A 17412-nucleotide genomic window follows, 5' to 3' on the forward strand; every position below is an offset into this window, starting at 1 on the left:
ACCAATTGAAAACCACCGATTAATACAATTCGATAGATACGTAAATCACTGATTACATATTACACTAAGTTGATTTTAAGTTTCAGCGCGCACATATATATGATTTCAATTGTTACATGTTAAGAATACTTCATTTGTAATTTAAAGTATCATTGACATATAAAGGAGTATCAAATACTACGTTCGGACGAGCATCCCACGTCGCGACGGACCACAGACGTGTCCGGGGGCCAAAATAAACAAACGAAGCTCGCACGCATCAGATCATCAGAAGCAGCGACACGGATCGGCATCTACCGACCAGCTGCGGGGCTCGGCCGCCTCAGCCCCACACGCGGCAGCAGCAGCACCCTAACTAACCACTGCATATGCTAGCTGCCGCGCGGTCGACCGTCGACGACGCACCTCACCTGCACCAGCACCACCACCACACCACCGGACCGGAATAATCTCCCGCGAGATCGCACGAAACCACCGCCGGCTTTCCCGGCCGGGTGCTCGTCCGTCCTCGTCCATCTATGTTCAGTGGCCCCTGTGCGCGCGCCGCCATTGTCGCTTCTCCCTACAGTTTACTATACAACTACTGGCCGGCTCAACTCCACCATCGATCGACCAGCAATGCTTGAGCCTTGAGGACACAGCAGCAGCAAGCACACCGCAACTCATCCACAGCACCAGCGCACGCATGCAGTGCAAGCCCTTTCTTGTTTGATGCAGTTTGCAAGGATTTGTTTATGCCTCCGATCCCCTAGCCCTAACCGCATTGTTTATCTGGTAGCTAGTAGAGCCAGCAGCAATCAAATATATACAAATAAATAATGCACAGTGAGGAGAACAACCGCACATGGCCGCCCGTCTATCATGGGGTGGATGGATGTGGTGCCCAATCAGTCGTCGCCCGATACGGAGATACAGTAGCGGCGATATGATCGATCGGATCATCAAAGACAAAAACACGTTGCGTCGTTGCATTCCCCTCGTTGTCACTCAAATCTCGGCCGGGCATTCTTTCTCAAGCGAGTATTCAAATCAGGCTCGCCCAACAAACTCTGAATTCAGACGACTACTAGCTCCTCCTTGTTTTCCTCGTTTATTCCTTCGCTCTTCGTTCTTCCTTGAACCACCACCATTTACTCGTATATGCCATATATGTAGAAGATCAAATAGAATCACCAGGTCATTCTTCCATCTTTTCATCAATATTACTCCATATAGATGCTAAACAGTCTGTATGCGTATCATATACATGCATAAACGATTTATCACTTTCGTTAGTTAGGCAGAGCATGGAGGCGGCTAGCTACGCAAAAAACATTCCAACCTAAAGCAAAGTTTAGCGCCAACTTTCTTGTACGAGTGAAGCTTGCATATCTCGTAACTTGTTTTGCCAATAATAATCCATAACTTTTTTTTCTTTCTAATTTTATTGTTTGACATAGGCAAAGAGAAACAACCTTAATTTGTAGATACTATATATGTTTATGAATTTATTGACACCTTCGTAGGTACAAGTCGGTGGCAAAAAGTTATGGAGGTATAAATATGGTGTTAATGTTGTTTTCACGATAATAAAATGTCTCGACTTGAATTTGATATAATAATAATATTTTTTATTAATATTTTTTTTTCAAATCATATTTAATTAAGATGAAGAAGACAATTCATATTGAGAGGATATATGAAGATATATTTAGTAGTTAGGAGATTTAATAGACACTTGTATATATTACTATCAGTATTCATTTTAATATACATTTTCAATTGTGTGTATTAGTTTGTCAATATACATATATACACATGTAAGTGTTCGCTCTTTAGTCCTCATAGACCTAAAAGTTTGGACCGGACCATTTAGGATCGGCATGAAATGACACGAAAACAAGAGGCCAAAGCACAACATGGCATGAAAGAAAATGGCTGGGTCGGCACGGCACGAATGGCTGGGCCATGCCCGTGCCTCAAACTTAGGCACGATGGGCGGCACAGCACGAATAGATGGGTCGTGCTTGGACCGGCACCGCACGAATTAGAAAACTAGTGTTTAAATGGTTATTTTATGGTTTAAATTTTTTATCTCTTCACAAAAGTTACAGAAAACATTGTTTCCTTTTTCTCGTATAATTTTTTTAGTCTATATCAAAGTTATAAATTTTTGACGATGTATTTTTTGGATATATATATATATATATATATAAGTTTTTTATCTGTGTTGTGCTTGGGTCGGCACAACATGATCATCAGCCCGCCGTGTTTCAGGTCGGCCCTAGTGTTTATCTAGATACATCACGATCCAACCCAAAATTATTATGTGTCGTATTGACCCAAAAAGAGTTAGCTCGAAGCACAATCAAGTCGGGTTGGACTTGCACCACACGACCCAACTTGTGCTAGGTCGTATGACCAGAACTAAATAGTGACGTATTTATTCTAGATTTCCCAATACTAGATATTGTAATCGGTTTTCAACCGGTAATAGTAGAACTTTCTCCAGTAATTAATGGGTTGTCTTAAGCGTATCGCTAGTGTAAATGACATAAATTTGTGCCCTGCAAGTGAAGAAAATTGACACCACCGGGAAAAGTATCAGGGATTGTTTGGGAGGGGAGCATTGAGACTTGAGAGGAAAGGGATTTTAGCACCCCTCAAGCCCTCTTTTAGCTTCCCCTCAGTCCCCTTTGCTCCCAGACAAGCTCAGTGTGCTACAGGACACAACAAACATTTCATTGGAAAGAGCTGAACGAAGTTCTGCGTTCCATTTTCTTTCACTCGCTGGTCACGTATACTAGGCCGTGGAGAAGAACACAAAGCTTCAAAACCAAAAGGGGAGCTAGCTGTACATCGGCACGGTGAGCGAGGATCTACGCCGGCGGCCTGGCGCGTGCATATGGGAGGGGGAGCGTACGCCGTCGTCACCTCGCCTCTCAACCCAAGTCTCTCTCTGGCTCACCAGTCTGCTGTCACCACCGTCCACCGGAGATCAAGGCTTCTGAGGTTTCTTCGCATGAACGCATGGACCACGACTGACTGACGCCTGCCTACTATAGGGAAATTAAAGCATGGCCGGAGCTACGTCTAGATGAACGAGCTCATGCATCGACCGACCGGTCTTCCTACGACGACTCCTCCGGGATGCTGGCCAGCGCCGGGCGCCACGCGGCGCTGCCGGCGGCGGCGCGGCGGGCCTCCATCTTCTTCATCTCGGCCACGATCTGCGCGGCGGTGTGCCTCTGGCCGCCGACTGTCAGCGCCAGCAGCCGCGCGGCCTCCTCCTTGGTCAGGACCACCTTGACTCGCACGACGCCCTTCTTCCCCTGCTTGTTGATCAGGCCACTGCTCCGGCCATGGAGCCTCGTCCTCAGCACGGCACCCTTGCGGCTGTTGGTGCTGCTGGTGGCCTTGCTTCTCGCTTCAACACGAACTTCTCCTCCTTCCACCGCGGCCGACGACGGTAACGGTTTGCTGTCTATCTTGGCCGCCTTGCCGGGACCGAGCCTCTTCTTCATCTTGTGGATGGCCTTCGTGAGGAGTTTGAGGGAGATGAGCCTCCGCTTGGGGTTCATGGCTGGCAGAGCCCCTGCTGCTGTGCCTGCTTGTTGGACCAGGCATGGCAGCACGTTGCCCATTTCTGTCGATCTCTACCTAACTTATTAGTTTGCCTTGTGCTTGGCTTCTGCTCCTATGGCCGCGCGCTTCAGGCTTGGCTGGGCGAGCTAGCTAGCTTGGGGAAAGAGGACCGGATGTCTGGACGACGATGGCTAATGCCCCCGACCGGCGGTGACAGGGAGTGGTGCTTATATAACCCCAGTTGCAACTTGCAGAAGAGATCGACTGAGAGAGGAGAGCAGAGCACAGAGCAGGGCTGCCTTAAACTATGAGAGGATTAGGTTGCCCAATGGAGTGATTACATCGCAAGAGTTTAGGGTCAAATGGTCCTTTTTCAGCTAGCGATTGTCCATGCATGCCGGGGCGCCCATGAGCAAACAAGTCGGCCCAATGGTGTGGTGTTTTCTGCATCAGTGTTGGGGCGGGTGGAGCTTTCTGAGCAGGAACACACGTACGCGTGGCGTGGATCATGGATGCCTGCACGACATTCCGACGGGGGGGAGGGGGGGGGGGGGGGGGGGAGGGGGGAAGAAAAGCAGGTCGCACGAGCTGCAAAGGCAAGTAGGCAACGACGTACGAATACAATTTTCCCACTCAGTAGTCACTAGTCAGTACATGTTTTTTTTTTGGGTTCATGTAGCAGTGCTTGATCTTTTTGGAGAGAGATGTACTGCTCCAATATTATCAGTACCAGGAGTAGGTCATCATCCATGGCATTTTGCATGATTATAGCCATGTAGTCCAAAGGCGAGGAGCCTTTTGGGTTGGAGTTGGATACCTTGGATTAGGCTTGCTAAGAGCAACACCGGTTGATATTTATCAGATGCGCTGCTCAGCCTGGCAACAATTAATATAAAAGACCACGTGTGTGGCAGGTACTATTGCTACTTGGCCCAACTCATGATGTACATACAGTGAACCACGTTCTTTATGTCCAAAGAATAGCGCTGCGTTTCTTGCTAACACGTTGAAAATGTTCACAGCGCCCATTTGAAGTTGTGGTCTATGAAACTCGGATTGTGTTTCGATTTAGAATCATGTGTCGCTAGCTGGTCGGTTTGCATATCTGATTTTGTTCTGCATTACTGAATGGGCGCTGTGAGAATTACTACTAAGACATCGGTGACAAAACCACATTGCGCCAGTGTCGGGGAAAAGATGGCACGACCCATATTAAAAGAAACAAAAGCATCCGCATTCTTTTCAGCACATCAGTGACAAAACCCGTTCGTGGTATAGCCATTAAGCAAACAAGCAGATTCCAGTACGTGTGCAATATACTACTAATAAGGACATAAATTGAAGCCGGAAATCTGCCCCAACTTTCTCTCTGCAGTCCAATCTAGACAGAAATGCATCAATAGCAGTAAAAAAAAAGAACGAGTGTGGCCAGGCCTACTTCCATCATAAATCACAGCAGCCAAGGCAGCATTGGGTACAGATCAGAAGAGCACCTGGGAGATGCGTATGGACACGATCTGCCCGTCCCTGGCCGTGTCCCGCATCGCCTCAAACGTCGATAGTAGTCCTGTCACCCAAAGAGCACGACACGCATCACATCAGAACTCGGGATTGGCACTGCGCTGGAACGAGGATCGCAATTGGTTTTGCTGTATGTACCTCCGTTGCTCTGGAGGTTGGTGTGGATGGCAGCGGCGGTTGCGGAAGCACAGTGCCTGGTCATCGGGTCGTCGTGCTTTCCGGTCCAGGCCCTGTTGAGGACAGCTGAAACAAGCCAACATCAACGCCAACCATGTTATTCACGAATCACGATTCACCAATCCATCATTCTGTCCACTGTCGAAAACGTACAGTACAGAGTACAGACAGATAACTGCAACTGGGAGGAAGAGACAGCACTGGAATGATGGTTGCCGCCCGGACGTACATGCAGTGGATGGGGAAGCGAACTGCTTCGCGTTGACAACGGCACAGAAGGCGGCGGCCACCTCCTCGTCCTGAAAGTGCTCGCCGAGGCTCTCGTACTCCAAGGTCTCGTCCCAGTACGCCTTCTCCAGGAACAGCTCAGAGTGGCGTGCGTCCAGGATCTGCTTGTTCCCTGAACCACCAATTCCACCCGTACCAAAAATCAGTACCAACAAGTCAGCAAACAGGCATATATACCAGCAGTGGCAGGGCAGGACGCATTCCCCGTTCCAGCACCATCCACCGGCTCACCTCGGCAGCTGTTCCGTTTGCACAAGGGGCATCGCATCACATGCATGTCTGCAAGCATTCAACACAGACCAGCTGAAGACGGTCAGGCGGCAAAGGCTAGTTAAAGATGGCCATGGGATGTGGCCACGTACGTACCAGTGATCCAGATCCCAGGGCGGACGTTGAGGAGCTTGCAGGCGCCCAGTATCGCGATGGTGAGCCGTACGTCTTCGGGACACGACGGCAGCCACTTCGGCAGCGGCAGCTTCCCGATCAGCACCATGTGCGGCGAGTCCAGCACGAATGACCCGATCCGCCACGAACCTGCGTCTCGCGGTCTCGCCGACGTCAAATACACAGTATCGCAGCGCAAGGCAATGGCGAAATTAGAATTAAATCCTACAATCTCGCTGCGCTTACTTCGGTGCTCGCCGTTCTGGCAGAGCGAGAAGGCGTGGGAGCCATCTGTGAGGAGGAGGGAGGGGAGCACACGTGTCACTAAGCGGGACCTGCTGTCAGTGAGTGACAGAACTGAAGCGGATTACGGTTACGGGTGGGGGTATTTTTTGGTGCTCTGCTTACCGAAGGCGGCAAAGTAGAGGTAGCGCCAGGAGCGGGAGAGCGGGCGATGAACGTGCGGGTTGGCGTCGGTGAGGTTAAGGTCGCGGAAGAAGGCGTAGCGCCAGATGGAGTCGTCGGCGAGGAGGCGGTGGAACCAGCGGCAGGTCAAGGAGAGGCGGAGTAGGTCGAAGCCGCACAGGTGCTTAGCCACCTCCGTCCACAGGTCCGGCTCGTACCTGCATTGAGAAATACTGGCTCAGGATTTCAACTCAATTCAGTGATGAAACTGGACCGAAATTTGTAATGCTGGTGTGAACCGCTAATGCTGCAGGCTTCGATCAAATTCGAACTGTGACAGTGCAAGGCGGATACACACCAAAATGCAACGAACGAAATTCGAATCATCTCTGAGCTTCAACCTACTTACACATACGGGACCTGCCAAAGTGCCAATCTATGAGTTGCGATCGCTTTCAAATCAAGCATGATTCGCAGCAGAGGGGTTAAAATCCGTAGAAACGCAAATGCAATCACGAATTCGGAAACGCTAAAATTCAAATTCGAGCAAGTGCAAGTCAGTACGAGTCAATTCCCTCGTCTAAGCACACAGCCACACAAATAATAACCAGAGGATCGAACAGAGCACTCAGAAGTCAGAACTGAAATCAACTCCGATCGCAGTAGCAGGAAAACTAAACCCAATTCAGCACGGAACAATTCGCGTTTCCATCTTCGAGCACGGAGATAGCGTACCAGTTGAATGGATGGCGCGGGCGGAAGAGGACGCGCGTCGACATGCGCAGCGGCGGCTGCCGGCCGCACGTCGCAGGATGGAGCCCAGCGACGGGACACCCGATGCCCACCGTGGCGCGCCTGGAGCCCTTCCTCGGCGGCTGCCACTTCAGAGCGCCCGCGGCCTCGACCGGCTTCGGCGCCGCTGCCTGCTTCCGTGCCCGCTTCCTCGGCGGCATGGGAGGCGGGGACGAGAGGAAGTCCGGGTCGAGGCGCCGGGGCCTCGGGCGCTTCCTCAGCTCCATCATCTCCGTGTCGTCCTCGCGAGGTGGTTGCGGTGGCCGGAGCAGGGAGAAGGCTTTGCCCATGCAGCGGTGGGAAGGGGAGGGACAGCGTCCTGCGTGCTGGCGAGGAGTGCGTGCATATATAAGCGCCGGGAACGTCAGGGATTTCAAATTTCGAAATGGCTGGAAGCCTTGCGGCAGGGGAAGGCAAGGGCAGCATGATCACACTGACTTGTGGGTCCAATAAGACATTCAGCTTGCGGATACTGGAGGTACCGAGGTAGGAGCGCAGTAGCGCACCACGACTTCAGAACGCCTATATTTCTTTTATGAAAAATATAACACCCATGCTTGTTCATATTAACGCTAAAAGTTTGCAGCTAAAACTAATACTAGCCAACCTAAAAAACAAAGTAATTATTATCTAAAAAGCTACTAGCTATTAGCTATATTAGCAAGGTTTGAAGTTGCTAATAGGTGCTAATAGTTCATACACATCTCCAACTCACTTTAAGACCATATATATCAGGGCCTATTTAGACCTTCTGGCACTAAAAAATAGCTAGCTAATGGTTGCTAATTTTCAGCATGCTAATAAGTTGCCAATAGATGGATGAAAAGTTGGTTGCATTGCATGTCAACATTGTCCATACTTTTCTCTATGGAGCGTTCGGATCCATTTATTTTGAAAAAATTATAATTTACTTAATAAAATAACATATTTAGCTTGAATTTAACTTTTCATCTTTCCAATTCATGGGTGGAGGATGAAAAATGATTTTATATATTAATAGAATTTGTTTCACTCTATAACTTATAAGACGTTCTTGGATTCACTCCTCTATAATAAAAATGTGTAGCACATAAATATATCCGGTATTTTACTAATAACACTGTACAAATATATTTTATATAAAATCGAATTAGCTTAAAGGCTTGTTTGGATCACATGAATTGAAACCAATATCTAGAAAGTGCTTTCTATTTTATTATTAGATTACTTTCGAATTCCTCTCGATTCCTAGGAGCCAAACATGACCTAATTGGTATGTGTCTAAATTATTATTATTAGAATGGAATTCAATTACAATGATCTAAACAGGGCGATATTTCTTTTTGCCTTCTTCATAAGCAATTCAGCAGCGTGAGGACAACGCTCTCTGTACCGGCCAAAATTGAAAAGAAATATTCCATAGAATTAGCGCCTAAATATATATTGTGCCAAGAATAAATTACAGATATTAGTGCAGATTTCATAATTTAAGTACTTATTCATACAAATAGCACCTCTCTATCTCTCTCACAGCAAGTAAGCCATTAGCTACAATATAACGAAAACAATTTATGTCTCACCACTAGGCTGAGATGAAGATGACGAAAGAATTGGGATGTTCTCATCGCGATCATACATATCGAAATCTTAAGCCACCAGTTCACTTTTATGAATGAAGTTGTAAAGGGACATACATGCTATTATCATTTTTGTTTGGGTAAGGAAATGGACCAGGATTCATTTACCTAAAGTTTTTGGTGTTTCAATGTTAACATGATCATTTAGAATAACATTATTCTCTAATATCTTTAGATATAATTCAAAGGATATCACGTATATTTAGATTAAGGTAAAAAGTCGATCCAAATTATCAACATCTCAAGCAAGACATAAAAGATGTGTTAGTCGCAGACACGAGATGGAACAAAGCCAGATGTAAAGATCACAAAGTAACAAAAGGAAGGGTTTTAATAGACGTTAGAATGAGAAATTGAACTCGAACTGTTCTATGGGGCATCGGACCATACAACCGAGCTAACCCTAATCAACACACAACAAGAGTGTTAGACCGAGCGTCGAACTAGAAGTGGCAAAGAGTGTCAGCCCATATGACCTAAATGTGCACATAGAGGTGCATTGGGATGAGCGCTAGACTCATAGTGAAGATGGAGTTAGACCAAATGGTTATATTGTGTACGCTTAGAGGGGCGTCATACAATCATGCATAGGAGCATCGGGCGATGAAATAAAGGTTAACGAGAAAAGGAGTATCGAAATATAAGCTATAAAGGCACCTCTAATGGTTAGCAACGACTAGTACTAATACAATAGTCGATGTGAGGCATCGGACCATGAATCCATGACATATGGTCCAATGGTACTAAGATGACTATTAAAGTTACAACGACTATATCTCTCTTTAGAGGCTATAAATAAGATCGTCAAGGCCGCTTCTACGCTAAGTATGTCGTGCCCACGCCCGCAACTGCTAGCCAAGCAGGAGCAAGGCATAGGGGAAAAGGAAAAAACAGACTGGTATCTTTTATAACCAGTAGTAGGTGGTTAATTTTATTAAGGAACAATTGGATCTATACCATTAAAAGATCCAAACTTTAGATATATACCATGGACCACACATGTCATTGACTCATGTGGACCCACATGTAAGTGAGATAGTAATGGTATGGATCCAAAGTGGTGATCTTTTAATGGTATGGATCCAAATTTCCCTTTTATTAAACATATATATCTCCACTACAAATAAAAACACTTGAAGAGCTGAGTAAAAACAGCTTTTGATCTAAAGCAATTGTTATTTTTTACTTCTTTGGTTGGTTTTTATAAAAGCAAAGGCAAGTTGAAAAGCTCAACAAAAATGGCCTGATTAAATGATTTACATGTAGGTTAGAACTGTCGAAGATTGTTCGAGGTGTAAAGAAGCTCTACAGTGCGATGGCCCGATGCAAATACAAGCAGCAATCAAGGAGACCAAAATGCATGTTACACAGCATTCACCATTCAGATTGCCTTGCAGCAGTACAGGGTAAACCAAAATAGTACCATGTTAGCTTGTAGTTTACGAAACAATGGTAAACCCAAAGGAAATGGGCAAAGGGCCAAACAGCCATCATGCTAGCAGCAGCAGCTCAAAGTTCAGTGTCACACAACTTCACCATCAGGTCGGAAACCATCTTTCGCACCAAAGGAGTGTAGCGCAAACTGTACCTAAGGTGCAGAGAATGGAGAATACAATAGCACAATAAGTTGCTCTTGAGGTCAGTCAATTGAAAAGAAAACAGGAGATAAAGATGCAAGCAAACAGCAAAATGATTGCTAAGATGAAGATTTACAGTGTCACGGTACCACCACCTGGGATGACTGGTCTATTTGCTTAATTTTGGTCAAAAAATCCAACTGAAGCAGAAGCACAGTAGCTATGTAAATTTCCAGCCTATGTTATTGAATATTCCACAATTCACATGTATAGTATAAAAATATTGGGTAAATAAACCACAGTCAGAACTACAGAAGCTGCTATTGCATAGTAAGAAACCATTCAAACAAAAAATTCCCAGCAAAGTTTTCCAAAACGTATGATCGCTAAGAGCCACGGATGGCCATTTTGCAGAAATGATACCAGTTCTATTTAACCATAATAGAAGCAATGATTTCAAGTCGTCCGACTAATCGCGATTAATCACGATTAGTCGGGCTGGTCGGCAATTATGACACGATTTGCTGGACGACTCGACTAGAAGACCTAGTCGTCCGACTAATCATCGACTAGGGCGACTAGTCGTCCGAGTTATGTGTTCTGGCCGTCCCGGTTAGGGTTTAGTTATTGGGACTTTTTTAGCCCATCTAAAGTCTAATTTAGAGTACCCTCTCCTCTCCTGTTCTAACCTAGCCGCCAACAGTCTCCAACCTGCACGTCTCCTCTCCTCTCTTGGCACCGCCCCTATCCTGAACTCCTGATTGTCGACAGCTACAACACCCTGTGTCCCCTGCCCCTTCTCCTGCAGTCCTGCTCGCCTCCTGCACTCTCCAACCGGCGGTGGCTACGAACCAGTGACGAGATGAGCACGTCATCTGAAGGTCCCTCCTGCTCCCCCACTTCTCCCCATAAACCCTAAACAATGAAGCAATATGTTACTTTGTTTATCCTAGTTGTGTGTTCTAATTTATATAATGTATACAGGTATATTTATGAAGGGCGGGCCTGGTGCAGCGGTAGAGCCTACCGTCTGTAACCGGAAGGTTCCGGGTTCGAGCCCCAACCTCTGCATATTTGGTGCTTAAAGATACCCTTCCCTAGACCCCGCACAGTGCGGGAAGCCTACGGCACTGGGTACGTCCTTTTTTTATACAGGTATATTTATATGTATACCTATATAAGTATAACTACTAGTCTAGGACGACCAGGGGTCGACTAGTCGCCCTAGTCGTCGCCTAATCGCGACTAGTCGCCTGGTCGGTTCCAGGGTTCGACGAGGCGACTTGAAATCATTGAGAAGCACATAACTGTTACACCAGTTCTATTTGAGTACAGAAGCAAAATTAAAGAAGCGAGGATTTGGGTTTTGGCAGAGGCAAAAGAACTTGCATCTTTGTTGCAGGGGACACAAGACACCTCGTCTTGTGTATAGTTTTTTTTTTTTGCACAGTTGCTTTTCTGTTTTCCTTCTTTTCGTTGCTGCCCCTGTAGGCAGCCTCCTTATGTTGCCTACCTGTAAACTTCTGCATCATAAATATATAAATGGTGCACTGTGCACATTATGTAAATATGTACCCATTCATTCAATAAACAAGGTATGACCAGTCACAGGCCACAATCTATAAATCAAGCTTCACAATTTTGGTAAGCTGGTAGCCACTAGCCATGCTGTTTATGAATAGATAGTGAGCAGCCTAACTTCCTAACATATACCCTACTGAGAAGATAGTTCAGAAAGCTTTAATTTTCATATTATGCTGTCATTAAATTTCTGATGATAAAACTAGAAGTATTTTTTTGCAAATTGCACACTGTCACTTACCACTTAAAAGTACCACGCGAAATACTCTACAGATGTTTATGTGAGTATACAAATTAGCCTTGTTTTTTTTTCTCTAAACATGTCAATCACTCAACCCCATTGAATGGTGCTACTGCTATCAGTATCCAGACCATAAATAGTTCTCACTCCGTTCTTTTTTATTTGTAACGGTTTAGTTTAAAAATAAATTAGCGGACGACAAATATTCGACAACAGAGGTAGTACTTAACTTTTAGCTAGCCCTCTGCTAAGTACTTCGGTTGTTTCTTTGACATGGATTGAACATGTTAACTACGTAAATGATCGTAGTAACAACTGGAGTTGATTCATGGAAAACAGCAGAGGGCATAACTTTTTATTATTATCCTGACAAGAAAGATAAAAAAGACGGGAGCTTGTGTGACTATCATAGCCATAGGGCATTCCGAAGGGAAACATTCAATAGTATATTATTTTGCCACGGTCACTTTTAAGGAAGGCGTATTTGCATTCAATGTCATTAGTACAATGGTGGTTTTATGACTTACAGTTCACTAGCATTAGAGGGTGTTTGGTTCACCAAACTAAAGTTTAGCCCATCAAATGTTTGAGCGATAGTTACGATCAAATACAGTCTAAATATAAAACTAATTACATAGACTAATTACACATAGAAAGGCTAAAAAACGAGACAGATTTATTAAATATAATAAACTTATATTTAATACTCATAATTGATATTTAAACATTCGATATCATTACATAGACTAATTACACATATGAAGGCTAAAAAACGAGACAGATTTATTAAATATAATAAGCTTATATTTAATACTCATAATTGATATTTAAACATTCGATATTCAAACATTCGATGTGACACGAAATAAACTTTAGTCACCCCTAAGCCTTACCCAAACAGAGCGCATATAGCTTGTCATGAACCTTTCTGCGCTTCATTGTAATTGGCCTTCACATGGCTTCTGAGGAAGGCAATCCATTCAATCAGTGATCATTACAGCAGTAACGACACAACTGAGATCAGAATTTGTTCATATATGAAATCACGCAAACCAACTCGTCCGTCAGACCAGATTTGACCCCAAATTGTCTCAAACCAACAAAACACTCACTCATCAGACAACCCAACGCCACAGCCAACGAAATCAGCAATTCAGCAGCAGTAACAGAGAAATCTCAAGTGTACAAGGAATCCAGGTCGGGCCGGCCGGAGACCCTGGCCGCGGCCTTGCCGGTGTCGACGCCGAGCTCCGCCGCCACGCGCCGCATGACCCCGAACTCCGCGGGCCTGGAGTCCGCCGGCCACGTCACCACCATGCTGGCCGCCTTGCCCCGGATCTCGCACTCCGCGAGCACGGCGGCGCCGAGCCCGTCCACCACGCTGCCGGGTGGGACCAGAGCCTGGACTGCCTTGGCAGCCCCCACGCCTCCCCGCGCGCGCGCCGCGCGGGTCTCCAACTTCCCTTCCACGGGCTCGTCCGCGGCGAGGCGGCCCCGGTACGTCCCGCTCCGGACCGCGTCCAAAACCAGCACCTCCTCCGGCTGGAGCCTGGAGACAAGAGCCTTCGCGGCGGCGCGCGCGCGGTGGGCGGGGAAGGCGCCGTGCGCCGCGGCGAGGAGCGCGCCGGAGGGGTGGAGGTACACGCGCATGGGCGCGTGCGGGAGTAGGGGCAGGTCCGGGAGGAGCAGGGAGGCGAGGAGCGGCGGCGGGGAGGCGAGGAGCGCGAGGGAGGTGGGGGAGATGAATACGACGAGGAGGCGCGGGGCCGGTGGGCTAGGGTTCGGGGAAACGACGAAGATGGGGGTGGGCTGCGCTGGCGGAGCGGCGAAGTTGTCGAGGTCGTCAGGGGAAAAGCGGGAAGGCGGCGGCACGTCGGTGATGACGTCTTCCATGGCGCCGACTCGATCGGAGGTGCTAGCGGTAGCGGCTTCCGGCGGCTGGGGGTTTGGCCTGTTGCTCGACTTGGGGAGTTGCCGGGGCCGGGGTTAATGGGCCGTTCTCTTTCTTGAACTACAGGTAAGTACGGGCAAGGAGAGTCTTTTGGCCAACGGTCCAAGGGTAACTCCATCTGATTCTCTATCGTATCCTCTATCTCATCCTATAATTTAGACTTCTCTTTACAAATTAAACATTGTTATCTACAGTTTTACGTTTCTTATTTTACACACTCAACTAGAGATAGTATGAGGAACGTTTAAGATGGAGGTTCTTTCTATATTTTAGAAAAAAAATTGACGCGACAAGATTAAACAGTTATTCATCATATCTTCTATTTCAAAATTTACTCTTTAGATACGGTAGTCTTGAGATCACCTAGAGGGAGAATAGTTGATCCTATAAAATTTAACACTACCACAAAACTTAGTTATTAAAGTTAGAACGACTAAGTAGCTTGAAACGAGCTCTTGTGAACACAGGTAATCAAAGATAAAGCACACAAGAGACGCGCGATTTTTATCCCGTGGTTCGGCCAAGTAATACTTGCCTACTTTCACATTGTGGCGTCCAAATGGACGAGGGTTGCACTCAACCCCTTTCAAGTGATCCAATGATCAACTAGAATACCATGGTTTTTCCTTTCTTTGTCTTTCTTCCGTTTGCGAGGAATCTTCACAACTTGGAGCCTCTCGCCTTACAATGGTGATCACAAAAGATGTACGGAGGTAAGGGAGGAAAGAGCAACACACACAAGACTCAAATCACAGCACAATCATGCACACAAGTCATAACTTGAGCTCAAAACATAAAACACGGAGTTCACAACTCAAATGGAGTTCAAGTCACTATCTCAAAGAATCAAATGTGCGAAGTTGGAGTCTAGAAGTCTTAGAATGTTTCTTGAATGTTTGGTTGACTCCTCCATGCGCCTAGGGGTCATTTTTATAGCCCCAAGGCAGCTAGGAGCCGTTGGAGGCCAACAAGGAAGGCTATCTTTGCCTTCTGTCGGGTGGTGCACCGGACAGTCCGGTGTGCCACCGGACAGTCACTGTAGACGGTCCGGTGCGGATATGTTTCCTTTTATGGCGCAGAAGACCGTTGCAACGCCGAGCCAGTTGGCGCACCGGACACTGTCTGGTGCACACCGGACAGTCCGGTGCCCCCTACCGACCGTTGGCGCGGGCCACGCGTCATTCGCGGTTTGCGCGACCGACCGTTGCGCTGGCGGTCGTTGGCTCACCGGACAGTCCGGTGAATTATAGCCGTACGCCACCGATTTTTCCCGAAAGTGGATAGTTCACCGGAAGCCATCCTGGCGCACCGGACACTGTCCGGTGCACCACCGGACAGTCCGGTGTGCCAAACCGAGCTGGACTTTGGCTGTACTCAGATAAGTCTTTTGCAATTCTTTCTTTTCCTGTTTCTAGCACTTAGACACAATATGTTAGTACTCAAAACAATGTACTAAGTCTAGAAACGTACCTTGTCACATGATTTGCACTTTTTGCTTGTTTGGCACATAACAACTCAAAGATTATGTGTTGGCACTTAATCACCAAAACATTATAGAAATGGTCCAAAGGCACATTTTCCTTTCAATCTCCCCCTTTTTGGTGATTTATGCCAACACATCAAAAAGCAATCAAAATAAGTGCAATATCAATGCAAATGAGGACCAAACTGTTTTTGACTATAATTTGGCATATTTGGATCATTCTTTACCACCACTTGGTTTGTTTTTGCAAATCAAATTCATTTTCCTAGCTCTAGGTCAAACTCACTTGTTTGGGCATAAAGAGAGATATTCCAAGAGTGAAATTGATCAAGATCCAAAAACTCCCCCTTTTCTCATAATCATAAAATCTCCCCTACAAGAGACCAAGTTTTGCAATAAGAGTATTTTGGCAAATAAAAAATTCTAACTCTACTATTTTCAAAATTCTCAAGTGGTAGCTGATCCATTTGCTTTGGCCTTAATTTCTCCCCTTTGGCATCAAGCACCAAAACGGGGGCATTTTTGGCCCTTTAAACCCCATTGCCTCACTAAAAATGTCGATTAAGAGCAAAAAGGCAATAAGAGCATAAGAATGAACTTGGAGGTGAGTACACTAATACCGGAGTGTAGTGGAAGTCTTTGCATGGCCCAAGTTTACCTTTTCCCTTTCAATGCACCTTTGAGACTACATCAAGTACACTTAAACACAAAGGTTAGTCTCAAAGGGTCAAGTTGTAGCACATCTCCCCCTAAATATGTGCATCATTCACACATGGACTTTTGAGGTCCGAGGATCCCTTGCACAACTTGAGCACCATAAATACGCAATAAATTGCATAAATGTATAAGTAACTTGATCAAAGGCATAACACACATGTATGCTATAGATCAATCCAAGCTACGCGAATCTAAGACATTTAGCTCACTACGCAGCCTGCAGAAGGTTTTCTCATCTAATGGATTGGTAAAGATATCGGCTAGCTGGTTCTCGGTGCTAATATGGAACACCTCGATATCTCTCTTTTGCTGGTGGTCTCTCGGAAAGTGATACCGGATGTCTATGTGCTTAGTGCGACTATGTTCAACAGAATTATCTGTCATGCGGATTGCACTCTCATTGTCACATAGGAGTGGGACTTTGCTCAGATTGTAGCCAAAGACCCGGAGGGTTTGCCTCATCCAAAGTAGTTGTGCGCAACACTGTCCTGCAGCAACATACTCTGCCTCAGCGGTGGATAGGGAAACGGAGGTTTATTTCTTTGAACTCCAAGACACCAGGGACCTTCCTAGGAATTGGCACGTCCCTGATGTACTCTTCCTATCAACCTTGCATCCAGCATAATCGGAGTCTGAATATCCAGTTAAGTCAAAGGTAGACCCCTTTAGATACCAGATCCCGAAGCAAGGCGTAGAAACTAAATATCTAAGAATTCGCTTAACGACCACAAGGTGACATTCCATTGGGTCGGATTGAAATCTAGCACACATGCATACGCTAAGCATAATATCCGGTCTACTAGCACATAAATAAAGTAATGACCCTATCATAGACTGGTATGCCTTTTGATCAACGGACTTACCTCCTTTGTTGAGGTCGACATGTCCGTCGGTTCCCATAGGTGTCTTCGCGGGCTTGGCATCCTTCATCCCAAACCGCTTGAGAAGATCTTGAGTGTACTTTGTTTGGGAGATGAAGGTGTCGTCCTTGAGTTGCTTCACTTGGAACCCAAGGAAGTAGTTCAACTCGCACATCATTGACATCTCAAACTTTTGAGTCATCACCCTGCTAAACTCCTCACAAGACTTTTGGTTAGTAGAACCAAATATTATGT

General features: G+C 46.2%; 3 protein-coding genes across 3 annotated transcripts; all 3 read right to left on the reverse strand.

Annotated features, from left to right (window-relative positions):
• Positions 1 to 2697: 2697 nt before the first annotated feature.
• Positions 2698 to 3963, reverse strand: LOC103649565 (uncharacterized). Its single transcript, XM_008675301.3, has one exon. It carries the CDS (start codon positions 3621 to 3623, stop codon positions 3111 to 3113), a length of 513 nt encoding a protein of 170 aa, XP_008673523.1. The 5' UTR covers positions 3624 to 3963; the 3' UTR covers positions 2698 to 3110.
• An 815-nt stretch (positions 3964 to 4778) lies between these two features.
• Positions 4779 to 7441, reverse strand: LOC100382368 (reduced male fertility). The gene is made up of 8 exons (NM_001175113.1): positions 7075 to 7441; positions 6343 to 6557; positions 6181 to 6225; positions 5917 to 6084; positions 5782 to 5829; positions 5492 to 5662; positions 5224 to 5328; positions 4779 to 5131 (listed from the first exon to the last, which is right to left on the reverse strand). The coding sequence occupies exons 1-8, from the start codon at positions 7419 to 7421 to the stop codon at positions 5046 to 5048; spliced, it is 1185 nt and encodes a 394-aa protein (NP_001168584.1). The 5' UTR covers positions 7422 to 7441; the 3' UTR covers positions 4779 to 5045.
• A 5665-nt stretch (positions 7442 to 13106) lies between these two features.
• LOC100277604 (uncharacterized) lies at positions 13107 to 14139 on the reverse strand. The gene has a single exon (NM_001151117.2). The coding sequence runs from the start codon at positions 14037 to 14039 to the stop codon at positions 13323 to 13325; it is 717 nt and encodes a 238-aa protein (NP_001144589.2). The 5' UTR covers positions 14040 to 14139; the 3' UTR covers positions 13107 to 13322.
• Between the last annotated feature and the right edge of the window lie 3273 nt (positions 14140 to 17412).

This window comes from Zea mays, chromosome 3, assembly GCF_902167145.1.
Source record: "Zea mays cultivar B73 chromosome 3, Zm-B73-REFERENCE-NAM-5.0, whole genome shotgun sequence".
Lineage (NCBI taxonomy): Eukaryota > Viridiplantae > Streptophyta > Magnoliopsida > Poales > Poaceae > Zea > Zea mays.